Source organism: Carettochelys insculpta, chromosome 15, assembly GCF_033958435.1.
Source record: "Carettochelys insculpta isolate YL-2023 chromosome 15, ASM3395843v1, whole genome shotgun sequence".
NCBI classification, from domain to species: domain Eukaryota; kingdom Metazoa; phylum Chordata; order Testudines; family Carettochelyidae; genus Carettochelys; species Carettochelys insculpta.
The window spans coordinates 21,583,638-21,605,217 of NC_134151.1; the positions used below are offsets into that span (position 1 = coordinate 21,583,638).

General features: G+C 42.9%; 1 protein-coding gene across 10 annotated transcripts in view; it reads right to left on the reverse strand.

Moving 5' to 3' along the window:
- ARHGAP26 (Rho GTPase activating protein 26) overlaps positions 1-21,580 on the reverse strand; it is a 544,666-nt gene that overhangs the window by 60,207 nt on the left and 462,879 nt on the right. For all 10 annotated transcript variants that reach the window (XM_075009638.1, XM_075009641.1, XM_075009639.1 and 7 more), the window contains 2 exons: positions 12,245-12,383; positions 114-267 (listed from right to left, as the gene is read on the reverse strand). In XM_075009638.1, the coding sequence (XP_074865739.1) occupies positions 114-267; positions 12,245-12,383 (293 nt within the window). The remainder of the gene's footprint in view (positions 1-113; positions 268-12,244; positions 12,384-21,580) is intronic.

The window sequence follows — 21,580 nt, forward strand, 5'->3', positions numbered from 1 at the left end:
GAAAGATATGTCTTCAACAGTCTGACTCAAAGCAGTCTAAGGCAATGTCCTGACTGAAGACATGTAGGCTGGCTGAACAAAGACCACGACATACTAATTATCACTGTACTTACAGTGAGTTTGGCCGACTGGGTTTAATTACTTCTAGGTCAGGGTCACTTGAGTTCAGGTTGGGTTGGAGAGTGCTGTTGGAGTGGAGGAAGCTGTTTGCATTTGAAGAGAGGACAGATTCTAGACTGGAGTTGAAGATACTGTTCTTTGTCTCTTCTGGGGAAAAAACACCAACATAGATTTTACTTAACGATAATAATATATTAGCGTGTTAGTAAAGAATACACTTTTGCAAGGCAGAAGAGTTCCTCTTAATAGCTTATGTCTTTATTTTGATCCCAGGGAAGCACATAGATTATACAGAAGTCTCTTCACCTGTGCTTTTTTTTTTAAAGCTGAAACCATATGAACAATGAGGTTCTCTTTTGGGTAAGTAAAAGCCTCACTGGTTTTCTCAGGCCATCAATATCATTTTGCACAAAAATTCCAACCCCCCTATGCACACTTCAAATAAACATTCCAAGTTAGACAAAGAAATCACCTTCCCCATAACTGATATTCAGCCCCCCAATAAGGTGCAATAACAGTTGTTCGAGAATGCAAAGCAACAGAGTGGCATAGAAAGGAAAGAAGAGATTACACAACTAAAATTTAGTTGGGCAAAATGCTATTACCTAAGATGGAACGGGGTTAACAATTAGAGCTATTTCCCAACTAACTCCATAGTCCGAAATGAGATGTTGACATAAAGAAAATGTTAAGACTACTTCTGTGCTGACTCAGCAGGAATGATGCAACTGACTCACTAGCATCTCTTTTTCAGACACCAAAATGATTCTAAGAGCGTATCTACACAGCAATAAAAGACCTGCAGTTGGGCCTCTGCCAGCTGACTCAGGGCTCATGCTAAGGGGTTGTTTAAGGCTAGACATTGACTCAAGGGCTCTGTGAGGTGGGAGGGTCCCAGAGTTTGGGCTGCTTCCACTGTAGAGGAAGACCGTGCAATCATGAAGAGAGGTCACAGAGAACCGCTCTTTAACAGTTAATCTTTCAAAAGAGTGATTTTCCATTTGAGTGGTAACTAAAGGCTATCAACAAAACTAAAGAGAAATTATATGAATCACTTATTCCCTGTTCCTTCCAAATCAGACACTTATGCTGAAGTCTAGGAAAAAACCTGTAATCTACCTCTATATTTTTGTACACAGAGGAACTAGGAACAGAACAGAAATCCAACATAAACAATCTGAGTGGAATGCCTTTGTAATACGACAAGTTAATCTTGGCTATGCAACAGGAAGAGATCTTCTATAGTGCTGTGAAACAGAAACAATATCATCACAATCATAATGAAGCATGACACTGAGTAACCTCTTCATCACCAATTCAAAGGGATGACTATATTAACATGGGGTTCATGGAGAAGGGCAAAAATAAAACCAACGCTGAATTCTGACTCAAAACTACTGGCTTCTCTCAATCTGTCAGCTCAGAGACACATGCTCTGTTCATCTATGCGGCAGGTAACATGTTTACGCTTTGTACCACCGGAGTAGGGCCTTTGTCATTGTGTTTAATCAGAGGGGTTTATTTCTTGTTTGTCTGCAATTCTGGTATCTCACGCAAACAAATGTATATTTATTTAAGACAAATGGAACCAGATGAGGAGACATGCTTGGGTTAATTAGAAACCCTGGAGAAACTAAAACCTGAGTTGGTGCAAATGTTGTAATGGGAACATCCTTTCAAAGTATAGGTTTGCTAAAGGTATACTAGTCATAAAGGTATTCTTTATGTCCAATTTCTCAGGATTGCCAAAGGTATATTAGCATAGGCCAGCCTGGATATGGGGAGAGCCAGATGTGTAGGCTTGCAACCAAACTAGGCACCCAGGAGTTGGACACAGACCAAGGTCTGAATTTCCTCCAGGTTTACATTTGTTTGCATCCAGAGTTCCTCACTCTCTCTCTCTCTTGGGGTGTATTCAAGTACTTTTAGAAAATTTGGATTGATCTTAACAATATTTTGCAAGTGTGGTTAAGCATCTTCCCCTACACAGCTCTGAGAACGTACTTCAAGCTTGATCTGTAACCACAGCTCCACATAATTTGCCATTGTGATTTTGTAATGTGGAGCTTACGCAAGTTACTCAACTTCCCCTTGCCCTCATTTACCCACCTACAAAATGGTGATGACATTGTGCTTTGGGAAAGCACTGTGCACACATGCAGCAACTTTCAGCAAAGTATCTCAAGTAGAATCATTGCCATGTTTTCATTTCTTCATTTCCTTGAGTCTCCAATTGTTGAATAATACTGCCTTTGTTTTTCCAGTAGGAATTTTACCCTACTGACTTCAAAGGAGCTACTATGGATTTACACTGGCATAAGGAACAGAATTTGACCTTTCTGGTAATAATGCAAGACTCCTGAGGATATGGGACTTAACAGCAGGCCTTGGGCAGTGTTGGGGTGGTACTGAGTGGATAGTAGCCTGCTATGGTTGTTGAATGATACCAATGCCAATGCGGAGGCAGTGGTCAGAGAGTTGGGAATTTGGTTTAGAATGAGTAGAGGTATGTGACAAGGAGATTCGATATCACAGACTATCTTTATCACGCACCTAGAGAGAGTGATGGATAAAATCAAAGAAGAGGCAGAAGGGAAAACAATGTATAGGATGACAATCAACAACTTGAGGTTCCCAGATGATATAGTTATCATTGAGGAAGATGAAGAGAAGCTAGTGAGAATGGTGCAGGTGTTAAATGAGGAAGGGAAGCAGTACGGACTGATTACAAACATCAATAAAACAAAGACAATGGTATTTGGAGATAAGGAAATAGGAAGGAAGATCAGTGTAGACAGGATCAAACTAGAGAATGGTGAGAGCTTCACATATCTGGGGAGCAACATGATACATGATCTCGACTGTAAGAAGGAAACAGTGACTAGAATAGTGAAAGCAAGAGCGAGTTTGAAGGTGATGGATAAGATCTGGAAAAGCAAAGTGATTAGCTTAGGAACGAAGCTGAGCATCTTGAAAACATGTGTATTCAATGGCATGTTGTATGGATGCGATACATGGCTGATAATGGAAGATTTGGACAGAAGGCTATCGGCATTTCAGAGGAGTTGTTATAGAAGATCCTGTGAATCGGATGGATGCAGAAGGTCATCAGTGAGGAATTATATAGGAAGATACAGCCAAAAGAGAACCTACTGCAGAAGGTTACACAACAGAAGTTACAACTATTTAGACATATCTGCAGAATGAATGGTGAGCAAAAAGTCTAGACCCTGGTATCTGGCATAATGGACAGTTCAAATAGGAGAGGCAGACCCCACAGAGAATGGGTAGATGATAAAGTAGACTAGTGCAGACCTAGTCTACAGAAACTAAGCCACTCTGCACCGGGCAGGGAAAGATGGGAGGAAATAGTGAGGGAGGCATCGGACATCAACTGGCGCTGAGCCCATGGTTGTTGATGATGATGCAGCTGTGGTGCAGCTCCACTGGAGGATGTAATGCCAACATCTCTGTCAACTGTTATGCCTCCCCATCCCTCCACCTAGGTTTATGAAAATTGGCATTATCACATTTCTAAAGCTACAATTGTTGAATGTAACAATGCTGTGGCACCTTAAAGTCTAAAAAAACATATTACATCATGAGCTTTCGTGGATGAAAAGCCAGTTCATCAGATATACTCTGCTTCTGTGAGTGCACCATTCTTGTACACGAAATTAGAAACACAAAGTGTGAATCTGCTCATAATTCTAAATGTGCTAATGGGAGCTATTAGCGATACTCCAGAAACGTAATGGTTCAGTATGTGCCAGGACCCCTGATGCTGGACCTCAGTTTGGATTTTGTACTTTTCCACTCAAGGGGAGAAAAGTCTGAACTGAATACAAAGAATACCTGTCTTAGGCAAAGGGGCCATGAAGCTGGGAAACCTAATGCTAGAGAGAGTTACCAGATGCCAGGAGACACCCCCTCTTATTTGTGATGCATGCTGGAAACATCTGAGACTGAACCAGGGAAAGATCAGGTCCAAGCTAGAAGGCTGCATAACTGGTGATAAAAATTATTAGAACAATTGTTAAGGTAAGAAATTGCATATAAAAGTTTCTCAGTGTATTAGGCTTAGTTGGGGTATTATGTTTATTTTGACTTAATAACTCACTTTGATCTGTTTCCACTAAATTCTACTTATTATACTTAATTAAAACACTTGTTACTTGTAGGAGGAAGTCACAGCTGTGCCTCTCTCTCTTTCATTGACAAAGAGAGAGTGATCCTTATGAGCTTACTGTGCATCATATATTTACACAAAGATTGATTTATTTGGGATTTTGGACCCCTTTAAGGGTTCTGTTCCTGGATGCTGTCAACAGCCCTATAACTGAGCCTTCTCAGAGCTCAGCTGGTTCAGCATCTGTGTTGTTCTGCTGGGGAACTGTTACCCCAACTTTATGTCTCTGCTGAGAGAGGCCAGAGTTTCTGACCCAGTAGTACCAGATGGTGGAGTACCTCAGGGGACAGGTAAGTGGGCTCAATGGCCATGATCAGCACAACTGGTGACAACCCCAAGGGGAGCTCTGTGATAGAACCTGTCACATTCACAATAGTCAGCTTTCAGAGTGATAAAAACCTGTCTACACTAGCAGCAACTGCACCATTGCTGTCACTATCATACATAGATGGGCACTTTGTAAGACTCTAAAGGTGAAAGAGACTGGGACTTTTCAGTTTGGAAAAGAGGCGATTGAGGGGCGATATGATAGAGGTATATAAAATCATGAATGGTGTGGAGAAAGTGAATATAGAAAAATTATTTACCTTTTCCCATAATACAAGAACTAGGGGACACCAAATGAAATTGATGGGTAGTAGGTTCAAAACTAATAAAAGGAAATTTTTCTTCACACAGCGCACAGTCAACCTGTGGAACTCCTTGCCCGAGGAGGCTGTGAAGGCCAGGACTCTATTAGGGTTTAAAAAAGAGCTTGATAAATTTTTGCAGGTTAGGTCCATAAATGGTTATTAGCCAGGGGTAAAGTATGGTGCCCTAGCCTTCAGAACAAGGGCAGGAGATGGATGGCAGGAGATAAATCACTTGATCATTGTCTTCTGTTCTCCTTCTCTGGGGCACCTGGCATTGGCCACCGTCGGCAGATGGGATGCTGGGCTGGATGGACCTTTGGTCTGACCCAGTATGGCCATTCTTATGTTCTTATGAATGAATTCTGATACAGGCATCATAGAAAAGATGGGAGTAATGTAATAAACTAGAGCGAGAAGTAGAAGCACGGCAGAGTGTGCCAATCCTTAAGGGCTTACAGTGGCTATTCCTAAAGTGCATCTGCAATGCTCTAATACTCTTCGCTGATTGCAGTCATTTTCCCATTGTCTGGATAACTTTGGATTTGCAGTGAATGTCAGTGAGCTAAAAGTATCAGAGAGGTAGCCATGTTAGTCTGTATCTGCAAAAACAACAGGAAGTCTTGTGGCACCTTACAGACTAAAGGATATTTCGGAGCAAAAGCTTTTGTGGGCAAAGACTCCCTTCATCAGATGTATCAAAATATTCATTTGTCTATAAGGTGCCACAGGACTTGTTATTTTAGTGAGCTAAAACTCTATCTGATTAGGAATACAGTGATGGTAAAGAAGCAACTGGAGATGGTGACAAATGTCCTTTAGATATATTGGCATCGGAAAAGGTTCTAAAAAGAGCAACAAATACAATTAAGGGTTTGAAATGGCTGTCACGTGAGGAGACAATGAGAAGATTGGGACCTTTCAGCTTGGAAAAGAGTCGACTAAATGTGGGGAGGGAGATACAATAAAGTTCTATAAAATCACAACTGCTGGAGAGAAAGTGAATAAAGAAAAGTTATTTTTAGTCCTTCCCATTACACAAGAAATGGGGCTCACCAAATGAAATGCATAGGCAGCAGGATTGGAACAAACAAAAGGAGTACTGCCTCACATAGTGCACAGTTGATCTGTGAATTCCTTGGCAGAGGATGTTGTGAAGGCCAAGACAATAGCAGGGCTCAAAAAGAGCTAAGTAATTTCATGGAGGTTAGGTCCATCAATGGCTATTAGCTAAGGGTGGGCAGGGATGGTGCCCCCCCTAGCCTCTGTTTGTCAGAAGCAGGGAATGGATGACAGGAGAGGGATCATTGGTTCTCTTTTCTGTCCATTCCCTCAAAGGCATATGGCATTGGCCACTGTCAGGAGTCAAGATATACTGGGCCAGACTGACCTTTAGTCTGACTCAGTTGGGCCATTCCTATGTTCTTTTCAATGGAGTGGGTAAGCCCATGAACTGTAATTTGGATGTACAAACTCAGGCTGATATTAAGGACATAAGAACCGCCATACTGGTTCAGTGCAGAGGTCCCTCTAGCCCAGCATCCTGTCTTTCAACAGTGGAAGATGCCAGATGCCACAGAGGGAGTGAACGTAACAGGTAATCATCAAGTGATCCCTCTCCTGTCGTCCATTTCCAGCTTCAGGCAAACAGGGGCTATTAAATCATCAGCTACTACTTCATTTCTAATAAGCAGTAATGCACATGCGTGCTCTTCTCCATCTTGATTAGGCAAGATGATTGACATTTCCTGTAAGAATGGATGTCAATATAGTTAGCCTGATTAGCTCCCACCCTGGAATGCATTTCACTCTGCATGAGACTACCCATGAAAAACTACCAGCAAGCAAAATACCTGCCTGCTTAATGAATGGTGAAGTATATTACACATATATTTTATAGATTGTACTGGTTTCAAGTCAAGGTTTCATTCTGATCAACAAAAGACAGCTGTGGTTTGGGTCCTGCCAGCCACAGAGATTGTCTCTCTTTTCAACGTGCATTATGACCACCTGAAATGAGGGATAGGTCAGTGGTTTGAGCACTGGCCAGCTAAACACACAGTTGTGAGCTCAGCCCTTGAGGGGCTAATTTAGGGATGTGGGGCAAATAGCTTAAAAAAAAAATCTGTCGGGGATCGTAATAGGTCCTGCTGTGAGTGCAGGGGACTGGACTCAATAACCTCTGAAGGCCTCTTCCAGCCCTATCTGACACGTAACTGTTCCTAAAACTTTATGTCTGGGGCATGGAATGCTCACCAAAGGATCTCCAGCTCCTGAATTCTCTTCTTACTTCCTTCCTGCCTGCTTGGTCTGACAATCTGATGACTTGCAGAGCATGGTGCCTGGCATGTATTGTCTCCTCAAACATTCTTTGAATGGGCAGAATCAAACTTTTGTGGGGTGGAAAGATTTTCAATATATTGGTGATTCAGTCAATTTGGATTAATTTATGTATTAAAACATTAAAATGTTAATGCTCTTGCACTACACATGCTGACAGCAAACATTATAGAGGGCTGAGGAACCCCTGCCTGGAAGACAAAGAGCATCTCTTTCTGTTTTCAATTGAAACATTATTGTGTAGGTTTAAAACAGTGTGTGATTTCATTCTTGTAAATATAGCACCATAAAACGGGTTCTGTTATTAAAAACCTAACCGTACCTGGTTGAGGGTTGCACGTTAAGGTACTCAGAAACCCTACTTAATAATAATAATAATAATAATAATAATAATGGCTTATGTTAATGTATCACCTAGAGGCACGGCTGAGATTAAGACTCTTGAGCTAGTATTAGTGCAAACACATGGAAGAGACACTCCCTACATTTAAGTGTTAACAGTCTAAATAAACAGGACAGAGAAAGGCTGAAAGGGGCTAATAAAGGCATGTGGAGGTTCAACAGATTCCAAGGACAGATGACACCATCAGATTATCTTGTCTGACCTCCTGCCTATCACAGACTAATTAAAGTGCACCAGCTTGCCCAAAGTCTCAACAGTTGTGACAGAACTGCAAATAGAACCACAGTTTTCTAACGCCCTTTACACTAACCACACAGTCTTTCCCCGCTGCTGTAAATAATCAATTTAGCACAACTAGGAAAGGACAAATGCTGGAGGACTCCTGACTTCTAACCGTTCTGCAAGAAGCTGCTGGCAACACAGCAGTGTAGTGCCACTGGCTATCACTATGAAAAACCTCTGTCCATCAGTCATTCTTAAGGTCAACCTTAAAGAATAACTTTCGTATAGCACAGGCTACATCTACACACTACCATGGAAGATTGACCTGCTTTGAACAATTTGCATATCTTCTGCCAACAATTCTCGGCAATCTAGACATAGCCAGAGTTAGCAGATCACCATTTCCCTCAGGCCCCTTGCTATTTCCAAGCACTTTCTGCCTGAGGCTAAACTATGAAAATAAGGCCCTTGGGCTTAAGAAACTTGTCACTACCAGTAGGTAATAAACTGAAATCATTCACAGACGGGGAACTGAAGATGTTTTCTCTGAGGAGACTGGGAGAAGAAATATATTGTTGGTGTTTTTAAATTCTTTCCTCCTTTTTAAAAAGGCAAAATACTCGATTTAAACGTTTGCTTTTACACAGTAAAAGTTAAGGTTTCTTCATGATGAGGGTTTATTTGGCCCTACATCTCCAAAAATGAAATAATAAACACCCTAGAATAAATTCATTTCTGTTATGCACCCGGCAGAAAAGTCACTTTACAAAGTGTCTGTGTAATTTAGAGGGCACTTGGCGACTCATACCTGGAAAAGTTCTTGTTCGGGATGATAATCTGTACAGCGGCTCAATCATGGCATGCCTAGAGATTACGATAAACACGTGCCTGTGTTGAGCAGGCTTTCCTTCTGTCTGCAGCACTCCTGAACCAGCTGCTAGCAGACAGTTAAGATTTTGTTCCTGCTTCCCCATGATAATAAAGCGTCCATTAATAAATTACATACACAAGTTGTCTTCTCAAGACTCCTTACAAACACCCTCTGGGCATTGCAAAAATACTAAAAATGCAGCCCAAGCATAAGCAAGGTTGAGGTCTTGTGTCTTCTGCAATCATCTCCCTCATTTAAAAAACAAAACAAAACAAAAATTAAACATGGCTTCAGATTAAACTCTGCAGCCAGTCTCATTTCATGGTTTTTCTGTCCAAGAGCCAACAATGCATCAGACAGGCTGATGTCACACTGCTTTAGCTAGGATCCTTTGTGATCTATGACAAAAACATCTGCAAACAAAGATTCAGTTGAGTCTCTCCCACATCTCCAGTTTCTTCTACTCATGCTTCTAGTAACTTTTTGCTTTTGTAAGTCACTGCATAGATTATTCAGTGAAAGCTGGGCTACAGGTAATACGATACAGGTTACCCCAAAACAGCATTGTGGATGAGAGAAGCGACGTTATTGTAACAAAATAAAAGAACCAGAACAATATCTATAAAGAGAGAGGAAGGCAAAAGTGTAAGGAATGATGTACTCCTGGTTCAAATGCGGCTAAACTCATTAGTGAGCAAAGATTCAGATATTTATAGATTTTAAAGCCAGAAGATACTATTATCCTAATCTAATCTGCATAACACTGACCAGAAAGTTTCATTCCTGAATTAAGCATAGTAGCTGGTCACTGATTTAGAGTATATATTTTAGACAGACTTCTGATTCTGATTTAAATGTTTCACATGACAGAAAATCCACCACATGCTTTAACTTGTTCCAATGGCTAAACTGACTCAATGTCAAATATTTGCATCTCATTTCCATTTTGAAGTTGCTTAGCTCTTCAGTTTCCAGCAATTACCTCTTATTATGCCTTTATCTCTAGACTAAAGGTATTACTTACAGAGCATGAACTCCTTAACTTCTCTCCTTTTGGATTATCTAAAGAGACTGAGTTAAGCACCTCAGTGCAACGCATGCCTTCCATGTTCAAATAATTCTTGATGCTTTTCACTGAACCTTTTGCACTTCTTCCATCATCTAAAATGAGGAGATCAGAAGTGCTTTCAGCCCCTTTTCCAGCAGATGGTTGGCCACATTAAAAATAAACCCAAAGACATTCCAGCACTACTTGTGCTGATGGAGGTGTGAGTGGAGTTGCCAAGGTCTGATTGAGGCAGAATTGCCGCATAAAGGGGATCATTCCAAGGTACAACTCTGACATTTGAGGAAGCCGAACCTGTTCCATGATAGCAATTTACAGTGGTTTTATTTAAAAAAAAAAAAAAAAAAAAGCTTTTCCTCACATGTTGTGGTCTAAGATTTTAACAGACACTTAAAAAAATTGAGGGGGAAAAATCGTAACCCATCTTTATCTTATTCGTTGGGTCTTTGGAACCAGGGAGACTAATGCAATGGAATTTGACTGCTGACACCCTGGAAACTGACAACATGTGACTTCCTTACAAATAAAACAAACATTCTTCAGCCACCTCTGTTATTTTAAAGATTATGGGCCAGATTCTTGGCCACAAGTAAGGAAAAGCAGCTGGAAATGTGGCAGTTAAGGATTCTCTTGGCACAGAGGAAACCTCATATGGTGTAAAACCAGCATTATTATGCTATTCTCTCTCTTCCACCGTGGGTACATGGGGGCATATCAGGCAAGCAGATTCGTGTAGCTGGAATATCTTGGGTTTCGGCTGGCCCAAGGGATCATTTGTTTGAGTGGAGCAGCCTTATGTTAAATTATCAGAGAGGCAGCCATGTTAGCCTATAGCTTCGAGAACAATAAGAAGTCTTGTGGCACCTTATAGACTAACAGATATTTTGGAGCATAAGCTTTCATGGGCAAAGACCCACTTCATCTGATGAAGCGGGTCTTTGCCCATGAAAGCTTATACTCCAAAATATCTGTTAGTCTATAAGGTGCCACAAGACTTCTTGTTGTTCTTGACGTTAAATTATGTTGATGAAATTTGGCGTGAAGGCTGCCTCAGAATTGAAGTAGCAGAAATGTAGCTTAAGCCCACCCTCAGCTGCATGGAGAAGATCTTGGCAGCAATGAGGATGATCTAGCCCTACACAGTATGAATTCAGTGGAGCTCAAGTTCATGTACTGTCTTGAGCCCTCCATGTTCTGGGCTGAGAAGGGTAGAGCACTTAGGCTCAGGAAAAGGAAGAGGATGAATCTCAGATCGTTCTTCAGATAACAGGTGCAGCAGAGATGACAAACTCTAAAAGCACCTGCAGCCATACCACACTCCCCTGGAGGAAAGGCTGCCCAAGAAAAAGCTTCTAAGGGTGAGTGGTGGTTATCTAAAGGGGCATTGGCACGAGATTATGTATAGGTCAGGAAGAAACATAGGAGAATGCCTTGAACACAAAAGAAGTCCTGTTTTAATGTAGGGAGAGGGTACTATCTAAGGGACTGGGACTCAGGACTCATGCATCTACTTTAGGGTCTGCCAGGTAATACTGAACTAGTGCTTTAAGTCAAAATTTCCATAAGTGGCCTCTGATTTTGATGCCCAGCTTGGAAGCTGTACTTTAATTTTGCAGATGCTCACGCTGCCTTGTAACGGATGCTCAGCATTTCTAAGTCACTTGGCCTTCCAAAAAAGGAGCCACTCCAAACTCATGGCCCCCTGAGATCTGAGGCAGGAAGGCCAAAAATATTAAAGTTGGGGCAAATTATACTTGTCTACCTGATGGTCAAAGTGTAAGGGACTTTCAGATTCCTGGACAAAAGAATCAAAGAGTAAATAGTAGTCACAGTAATGAATTAATGATCTAGGAGATTTTTACACTGAAGTGAAGCATTGTCCTAGGATGATGTAACATCTGATGCTTGGAATTTCTATTTCTTTTAAAGGAAAAACAGCTACTGATGTCCAAAACCATCTCTCTGAAGGCTGAACTGGAGAGGGGAGGGGTTGTCCTTGCTGCAGATGTTCTGCTCTGAATTAACTACTATCTCTCAAGCATACAAGATAGGAGAGGGTGCAGGGTTATGGAAGATATGAGAATTAGAGAGTGTAAAACTGAATGAGATGGGGAAGGAATATCTATTTTCTACACTGCAATTTTTATGGAGCCTGATTTCAAAGCCCTGAGGTTAAGTGCTTGTAGGCCAGACAATCATTAGCTCAGTCTATTAATATGATGTTTTAGAAGCCCGGGGCCTCTCATGCTATAAAGATATGTATCACTCCTATTGAAGTTAATGAGCGAGAATGTGTCCTGTGGTGTGAGAACTGAGACCAATCAGTCATGATCCGAAACCTTGCGAGTAGGTAAGAGTACAGCATTGTCATGCAACTCAAAGCATCTAGGACTGACGTACTTACGCTTTTCATTGGTCTGAGCCGTGTGGAAGAGTGTTAAGGGTCTCTCACTGCAGGAAGGAGGCTTTGAATCAGTACTCTTCTTACGAGATAGCAGCAGCTGCGAGTTTGCCAGTAGCGTCTCCGGTACAGTGTTAAATATCTATAAATAAAAGGATGGGGATTTGGTGGGGGTGGTTTTGGTTTGTTTGGTTTGTTTTTAAGAAAGGTCAAGTATTGCTATGAAACAGGAAATGGAGGGGTAATTCGCACAGAAACAGCCTTTGAAAATCAACTGTTTGCCAAGTCACCTTTTTAGGGCACAGTCAGTGACATTTTAAATTCCACCCCCACCTAAACTGAACTATCCCCTTTCCTCTATTCCTCACCAAAGCTTTTTTGTTAATTTGCAAAACATGAGTAATTCCCTTAGCCTCATACCCTTCCCACTCACATGGATGGCTTGTGCAGAGCAGCTGACTGAGAAAGTTGACACACACAAAGTAAAAATAAATAGATATCTATATATTTAAATCTACATGCTGTGCAGCTGCTCCCCATAGGCTGGCAGTTCACAGAGTCTAGTAAGGCCAACCAGCTTGTGAAATTCTTTGCAATTCCCCGGCACAGCTGTCTGAAAACTGAGTTATTCATTTTTTTTCCCCTAAAGGGAACAGAATTTTTAAAGGAGATCAACAGAAACAGCAACATTTCAGTGCTATTTATTTCCTTTTTTTTTAACCCCAGCCAGTACTGGGCTCTCTGATGGATACTCTTCCAAGGGCTCCCACAGCAAGAATGTATTAAACACACTTTTCAGTGCCATTTTCTACTCGAGCCCTCTGGGCCCCAACACTTCAAAGACACAGGCTGTACTGGGAAGTAAGGCTGCACAATACTACGACTGTAGTTTGCCACAGGAAAATGGTATTTCAAAAACACCTCACTCCCTACTCCTCAATGAAGGCAAGATATGTAGCCAGGACACAACTATAATAGTGCTTTCAGATGCTTCCAATCCCCTGTACAAAAGCTAAAAAATTTCAGCTGCTAACTAATATGAATAGCTGCCAGAAATGCACTGCTTTATTGTTTGCATAGCAAAAAAACCCTCCACACTAATTTTAAAAAATAAATGCAAAAACACGGAAGCCGTAATCAGCTATTTCAATGTCACATCTCTCCTGGAGGTTACAAAAAACAGGATCAGTGGTAAATGTTAGTGCTAACAGCCCTTTAAGAATTAGTATTTAAATTACTCTAATCTAATTGGGCAGCTGGGAGTAAGTAGGCCTTGCTGAAGATCTGTCCCGGCCAGTATAATTCTTTAGAAGTCTTGACAAATACTAATACTTTGGCTACCCAAGTGCCAGGGTGATTGTTGCACTTTATAGGTATGTCTACATTACACCAGGGATTGACTCCGCAGCGATCAATCCACCAGCCGTTGATTTATCACATCTGCTTAGACATGATCAATCAATCTCCAAGTGCTCCCCGGTCAACACCAGTACTCCACCGGAACTAGAAGAGCAGCTGGAGTTGCCAGAAGCAGAGCTCCCTGTCCCCGACCTTACTGCACGCAAGATGCCGTGGTGAGTATGTCGACTTCAGCTGCACAAATAGCGTAGCTGAAGTAGATTGATGGCGCCGCATAGTGTTGACCAGGCCTATGCCCATGCAGATACAAATGGTCTGATAATTTAATTCTGAAGTATTATGCAATTCACTCTAAGGGCGGCACAGATCTGACTCTTTAAAAAAAAGCTGATCTCCATTTTCTACTGCAACTTCTTCCCATGAAACCAACCAACAGCAGCACATCTATGTGGATAATCAAGTCCTCTGGGCCACACAAATGGCAGCACATCAACCGGATTTCCTATCTGTTGATACAGGTCACAGATTCTGTAGACTAGGCCAGTGCTCAGCAACCTTTCTCACCTCATGGCACACTTCGACACTCATTATAATTGAATGGTACACCCTATATCTACAGGGTACCTGGCTCTGAAGGATGGGGAGGGCATTTTGTTAGATTGGGGTGGGCTGGAGGGTACCTGGCTCAGAGGGAGGGGGAAGGGATCGGGTTTTTTACTTGTGGCATACCAGTTGAGGAGCACTGGTCCAGGCCAGTTTCTCAAACTTTTTGAGACCACGGAACACCAAATAATAATATTTTTATATGGAACACCTATGAAAGTTTTCTTCAAAAAAATTGCTGTCAGAGCAAAAAAAAACCTGAATAGCAAACACATAGAGCAAAACCAAAATGAAGCAATTTAATCAGATATCATAGCAATGAAGTAGTAACATTTCATCTGGTTTAATAACAGAAAATGCACTCTTTGAATCATTTTTCCATATGTTCACAGCATACCTTCAAGTTGTTCACAGAAAACCAATGTTCTGCAGAATATAGTTTAAGAAACACTAGTCTGGGACACCTACTGTGTAAAGGAACAGGAAATGGCAATTCCTCACTTTGCAAAAATTCTTTTCATATTCAGAGCCAGTGAAGAAGGCCCTGATCAATGAAAAACTAACTTGAGTGTAAGTAGCTGAGCAAGCTGCAATTGCATACTGTGTATTCCTACTCTAGCTCTTCTTTTCAAGTTCTGCATACTGAACTCACGTATTTGTTCATCATTTTAATTTGTGTATCAGCTGAAGGAATGCCAAGCCTTGCTTGTTTGTGAGGGACAGCTCCCTTTCAGCATAACCGCTCTGACAAGCTCGGTCCATTTCACTTGCTACTCTTGCTCCCTGCAGCTATGTTTACACTAGAGCATTTTGTTGACAAAACCCACGGAGTGCCTACATTCCCAAGGCGTTCTGTTGACAGCCAATCAACAGAACGCAGCACTTTTGTCAACATATCCCACTCGCCACAAGGAAGAAAGCCTCTGTTGAGAGAAAACCAGTCTCGACATTCTGGGGGGGAGGGGAACGTTCCATCGATAGAAAAGACCTCCACAGTGCCATGCAGGTGCCATGGGGGACAAGCTGTCCACAGCAATCAGTGCTCTATGGTACCTGCCTCTGGCCATTCTTGAAGATGCAGAGAGCCTAGGAAACCCTATGGCAGGAAGCTGAGAGCACCAGTGCACTGGAGCATCACACTGGTTTTCCCCACACCCTCAGAGCCACTCCTTCTAGCAGAGCCTTCACAGATGGAAGAAAGCCAGGCCCCTTGTGGAATCCCATGGTCCTTCAAGGGGCCACAGCAGCCACCCCAGGGCATGAGGTGTAGAGCCCCCTCCTGGACCAGGGCCGAGGGCCAGGCCTTGTTGGACTTGGGGGGGCGAGGAAGAGACCCTCCTGAACTCCAAAAGCAAGCATCACAGCACCCCCGCATTCACCCAGCTGGCCACCACCCTGGCAGCATGGGGCCATACAGCCTGCACCATGAAGTGGGTGTTGGCCAAGGTGAAAGAGCTCCACAAGGGCTACACCTGGGCCCACAGGGTCAGCTGGAGATTGGGGCAGGGCCTGTAACCTCTCCTACTACAGGGAGCTACATGTGCTCCTGGGGGCAGACAATACGTCCTCTCCGCCTGCCCCCGTCAATACAGAAAAGTTCCCCTCCCCGCCCCGAGGAGGAGGAGCAGCACCTCAGGACCCAACTCCTACCAGAGGCAGACATGGGGTCCAAGATGAGTGGCATCACCCTCGTGTCGGGTCCCTCCAGCCAGGCCACCTCCAGAGTGTCCCTTCAGTAAATACCCTGCATGTCACACACTCCAGCTTGCAGGAGGTGGGCACAGACAGGGTGTGCCGTGAGCATCACCAGGCCGGCTTGGGAGGGACCTTGCACTGCAGTCCCAGCATAAGAAACCATGTGCAAAGTAGCGTGTCCCACCTGGACCCAGCAGGCAACCCCCCAGCATGGATCCCAACCTACTGCCAGCCTTAGGGGAGGCAGGATGAGCCCCAGAATCCAGCAGGCACTGGCCTGACCCCAGACACACCAAGGACTGAGGGTCCCAGCCCACAGACATCCACACAGGTGGGAGTCAGCACCTGCTCCCGCACACAGTGCTTCAAGACGCACGTGGGAGGTGGGGGCAGGGAGGGCCAGGCTGTGCTCGGCTCACTTGCCACCCATGCACGGACCTTTCTGACTTGACCCACCCTTGGTTGCTAGCACATCAAGTGTGAGGTTGGGAGGGGGTACAACAGTCAGCCTAGTCCCTGAGGCACTGCGGAGTCCCTGTGCAGCAGTGTTGCTGCACACGGTGGGGAGCAGAGCCTTAGGGGCTGTGTTGCGTGAATGACTCACCACCCCTCCTCCTTGTCTTCCTTACAACTGGACCCACATCTAGCAAGGGCCAAGCCAGCCCCACCCTGGCACCACAGCGAGGCAGCCCTGAAAAAAATACCAGGGTGAGCCAGCACCCCTCACCAGGAGGGTGGGCCTGCAGCTGTCAGTGGGCAAACAAGATCTCAAGAAATGAAAAGAAAAAGACACTATTTATTAACTGGATCGTATGCGACTGCTTCTCACAGAAAGAAGGAAATTAATTTCACACAACAAAACAAAAATAGTCACCTGCTTTAAAGCAAATATGTATGTATCTTCTCACTAAATAAGAATCATCTGAGACTGTGTGGTTTTAATTTTGTTGAAACCCATTATAAACCAATTTAATTAAACCTATAAGTGTACCATCTTGCCCTTCATAGTTTACCATAATTTTTCTTTGCAGTTAAAGTTTTTTAATTGATCCTAATGTTCACACAATGGGCAGGATCATATAATCACAGAGTCTTGTGCTCATAAATTCAGTGGCTCAATTTTGCAGAACTGGAGGTCACTTTGCAGAAAAAAGGGGCTAGGAGTTTTCAGAAACTCTATGAACTTTATCAGTGTTTTCCTTCCAGGTAATCCAGCCCTTACAGATTGCTACATACTTATTTACAGAGTGATTTTACAGCCTACATTCCATTCACTTAGGTGATGTCAGTCATCCAAAGTTCAATAAATACCCTCCCCATTGGTCTTTCTGCTATTTTATAAGTTTCTTTATCAAGCCAACACTACTTTTTAATCAAGACAGCCTCCCCACCCTCTGATGTTGACTCCATTTTTTCCATCCCTGGGCAGATTACTTATGTGGGCCAAGGCATATGTATATGTGCCCCACCAGCAGAAACACATACTGTGGGCAGCTGTGGGTACTCTGCCAGACAGCTGAGTGACACCTGAACCTCTCCCGGGTGGCTGTTTTAGCACTCAGCTTACAGGGAACATTGTCCATCCCTCACCTCAGCATACAGAACTGGGCCTGTTTAGTTTAGAAAAAAAAACGCAGAGAGGACATGATAGTGGCTTTCAAGTACCTTAAAGAGAGTTACAAGGAAAAATGAGAAAAATTGTTCTCTTTGGCTTCTGAGGATAGGACAAAGAGCACTGGGCTTAAACTGCAGCCAACGAGGTTTAGATTAGAAATTATGAAAAACTTCCTAACTGTCAGGGTGGTTAAACACTGGAATAAATTACCTAGGGAGGTTGTGGAATCTCCATCACTGGAGATATTTAAGAGTAGGTTAGACAGACACCTATTGGGGCTGATCTAGATGGTGCTTGGTCCTGCTCAGAGGGCAGGGAACTGGACTCTATGACCTCTTGAGGGCCCTTCCAGTTCTAGTGTTCTATGATTCTATGTACCAACCCCAATGATTAGCTGTGTTGATGGCCCTGAAGAAGACCACATCTTAGCAGATCAAGACAGTTGTTTTGTAGACAGACAGGAACAATGAGTCTCTTTTACAACCTTAGATGACAGCCAGCTGCCTTTTAGCTCAAACTGTAGAGGTTCATGCATTAAGCTCCAGAGGTCCCAGATCAGAGTCCATCTGTGAGCCACTACATCTGCATTTGTGGAATACTGATTCAATCTTGTTAGAGAAACTGAAATACGTACTGCAAGTTCTGAAGACCTTTACTCTGAAGCTTGGACAGAACAAGAAGGAGAACTTTGCTAAGGCTACTCTTGCAAATTCTAAAGCCTTGTTAAGATACAATGGGTGACATATGCGGAAACCATCAGGCACAGCAACACATATATTGAAATACACTATGTCCCCTTTTTGCATCAAGTAGCACTGAAGCTAGAAGCAGTTGCCTACAATGAGCAAGAGAGAAATCAATACATTGGTCAATTTAAGAAAGCACAGATGTCTGTTTTCAGGCTCCTCTTCAAGGCCTTGAAGAAACAAAGGACTAGAAAGTAAATTTTAAAAAATTGCTCTCTCTTTGAGTGATATTTTTTGTATCCGGAAATTGCTACATGTCTTTAACAGAATACTTTGAGACATTCCGTCTGCTGGACTCAAACAGGGCACTTCCAAAAGCTAAAACTATCCTTACACAAAAGTTTAAGTTGAGTATTCATTCAAAATCCACCCTCCACTAAGTATGTTATCACTCATGCATACAAGTGCCAATTAACATATAGAGAAGCAGTTTAACAGTTAGAATAAGGAACAAGCCACTAAGATTTGAAAAATTTAACCATAGTTCTGCTGTTGCGTCTCTTTGGGTGTATTTAAATGGCAACTGGGAGATTTGATTTTAGCATATGTAGACATACTCAACTAGGTTTAATCTAGTGCTTCAAGGTAGGGCTTTATACCAGGTTTGTTGGGGGACAGTGACCTAAGCCCGGAGGTAAGAGAGGAAGTGGGATACCAGGAAGAAACCCAAGAAGGAAGGTGCAACAGAGGAGGACCTCTGATCCATACAGTAAAAATAGGGCAATAAGTTAGTTATCTTAGGTATATGTGCACAAAAGCAGGAAACCTGGGAAACAAGTAGGAAGAATTGGATGTGGAAAAAGCTGAAGCTGTCAGTGCTTTTTTTTTGCCCCTGTCATCACAGATGAGGTCAGCTCCCAGATTGCTGCACCACACAGCACAGTAGGTGGGCAGCTCTCACTGGGGAAAGAACAGGTTAAGAACTAGTTAGAAAAGCAGCACATACACTAATCCATGGGGCTGGATCAAATGCAGCCTACTGTGCTGAGAGAGTTGGCTGATACGATTGCAGAGCCATTGCCCATGATCTTTGACAACTCTTGGTGACTGGAGGAGGTTCTGGGAGATTGAAAGTGTCCATCTTTAAAAAAAAAAGGGAAGGAAGAAAATTATGGGGAATACAGACTGGTCAGCCTCACCTCAGTCCCCAGAAAATCTCATGGAATCCATTGTGAAGTACTTGCAGGACAGGAAACTGCTTAAGAATAGTCAACATGGATTCACCAAGGGCCAGTCATGCCTGACCAACTTGATTTCCTTCTATGATGTGGTAACTGGCTCTGTGGACGTGGGGAAGGTGATGGACGTTATACACAATGGCTACATCTACACTAGCACAAGACTTCGAAATGGCCATGCAAATGGCCATTTTGAAGATTACTAATGAGGCGCTGAAATGCATATTCAGCACCTCATTAGCATGCTGCCAGCCACGGCTCTTCGAAATGGCCGTGTTTCGCTCCCACGTGGCTCGTCCAGATGCAGGTCCTTTTTGAAAGGACCCTGGAAACTTCAAAATCCCCCTATTCCTATCTGCTGATCCCAGGGTCCTTTTGAAAAGGACCCCCATCTGGATGAGCCGCACAGGAGCGAAACGCAGCAATTTCGAAGAGCCGTGGCCGATGGCATGCTAATGAGGCGCTGAATATGGATTTTGAAGACGTGCTCGTGTAGACATGGCCAATGACTCTACAAAGCTTTTGATTTGGTCTCCCACAGTACTGAAGTATTGTGTCCAGTTCTGAGCCCCCATTACAGAAAAGACGTGGACACATAGAAGAGGGTCCAGCAGAGAATGACTAAAATGATTACGGGGCTAGACCATAAGATTTATGAGGAGAGGCTGAGAGATTTGGGTTTATTTAGTCTACAAAAGAGAAGAGGGAGGGGGGGAATTTGTTCACAGCCTTCAACTACCTAAAGAGGGGTTCCAGTGAGGATGGAGAATGGTTGTTCTCAGACGTGACAGATGGCAGAACAAGGAGCAATGGTCTCAAGTTGTGGTGGGTGAGATCTAGGCTGGATATTAGGAAAAACTAGCGAAGCTCTGGAATGGGTTACCTACAGAGGTGGTATAACCACCTGACATAAAGGTCTTTAAGTCCAGGCTTGACAAAGCCCTAGGTGGTATGATTTAGTTGGGACTGGTCCTTCTTTCAGCGGGGGTTTGGACTTGATGATCTCCTGAGGTCTCTGCCAACTCTATGATTCTAGTACCAACCACCATGAAGCCACGAAGTAGATGGAACAATATAAAGTGTCTTTGATCTGGCTCAGAAAAGGAATGGAGTGATGGGGCCAAAGGCCAGGGAGAGCACTCCCATTTCAAAGGATGAATGAGCACCCCTACAGCACAAGTCTATCATCAGCGAGGTAGGTTTAAACAGGAATGGTTGCTTCACACAGATGACTATGTGGGGGTGGGTGGGAGGAAATCTCCATAGAGTGTGAACCAAGTACATTCCCTTTCTCATTATACTCAGGCAAAGTGGAGTGTTGCAGAGGCTAGGATCCCAGAAAAAATTGGGGGAACTCAAGCAGCGAAGGCCTACTGCACAACGTTTGTGTTTCCTATTAAGTTTCCCTTCTTGTGTGCACCGTCAGGATGGGTATTTTAGACTGGGTAGTTTGCTGCCAAATTTCACATTGATCCTGAGATGCCTCCAAAGAGCCTCATGCTAAGGATAAACGGAGATTCATCTGAAACATGTTGGTGGTAAGGTGTCAAGTTCAGGCTTCTCAATGAAATCAGCAAGCTGATGTTACTCTGTCATGCACTCTTTGTCCTACAGCATTTATGGAAGCTGCAGGATTTTTCTCCATACAGTTCAATTACCTCTGAAATACAAGCCCAACAAGGATCAGGAGAGAGGTAAGTTAACACAGCTACCTGAGTTGAAAAGAAATACTGAATACTTCACAATTTGCTCAGGAAATATGAAAAACCACCTGAAACCATAACATAACCTGTTAGCAGCTATTCAAATTGGAATATATCACTGATAACTAGTTTTGTAACAAAATTATGACAATAATATTAACAGGAGAAGCACTATGCTTACCTGGGGGAATATAATGTAATGTCAGACACTTGTAAATTGCCAGAAACCGTTCGTATAAGTGACTTTTTCCTACTGAATGTACTGTGTCATAATCAGTACATGTCAGACAGATAAAAGTGAACGTTTTTCTTTTACTTTAAATTGAATTTATTTTTCATTTTATTATTTAAATTATATTAACAGTCTGCTTTTAAAAATGGAGCTGGTTAATAAAATCTGAATTTAAAAAATATATGTTAAGACTTAACTTGTATTAACC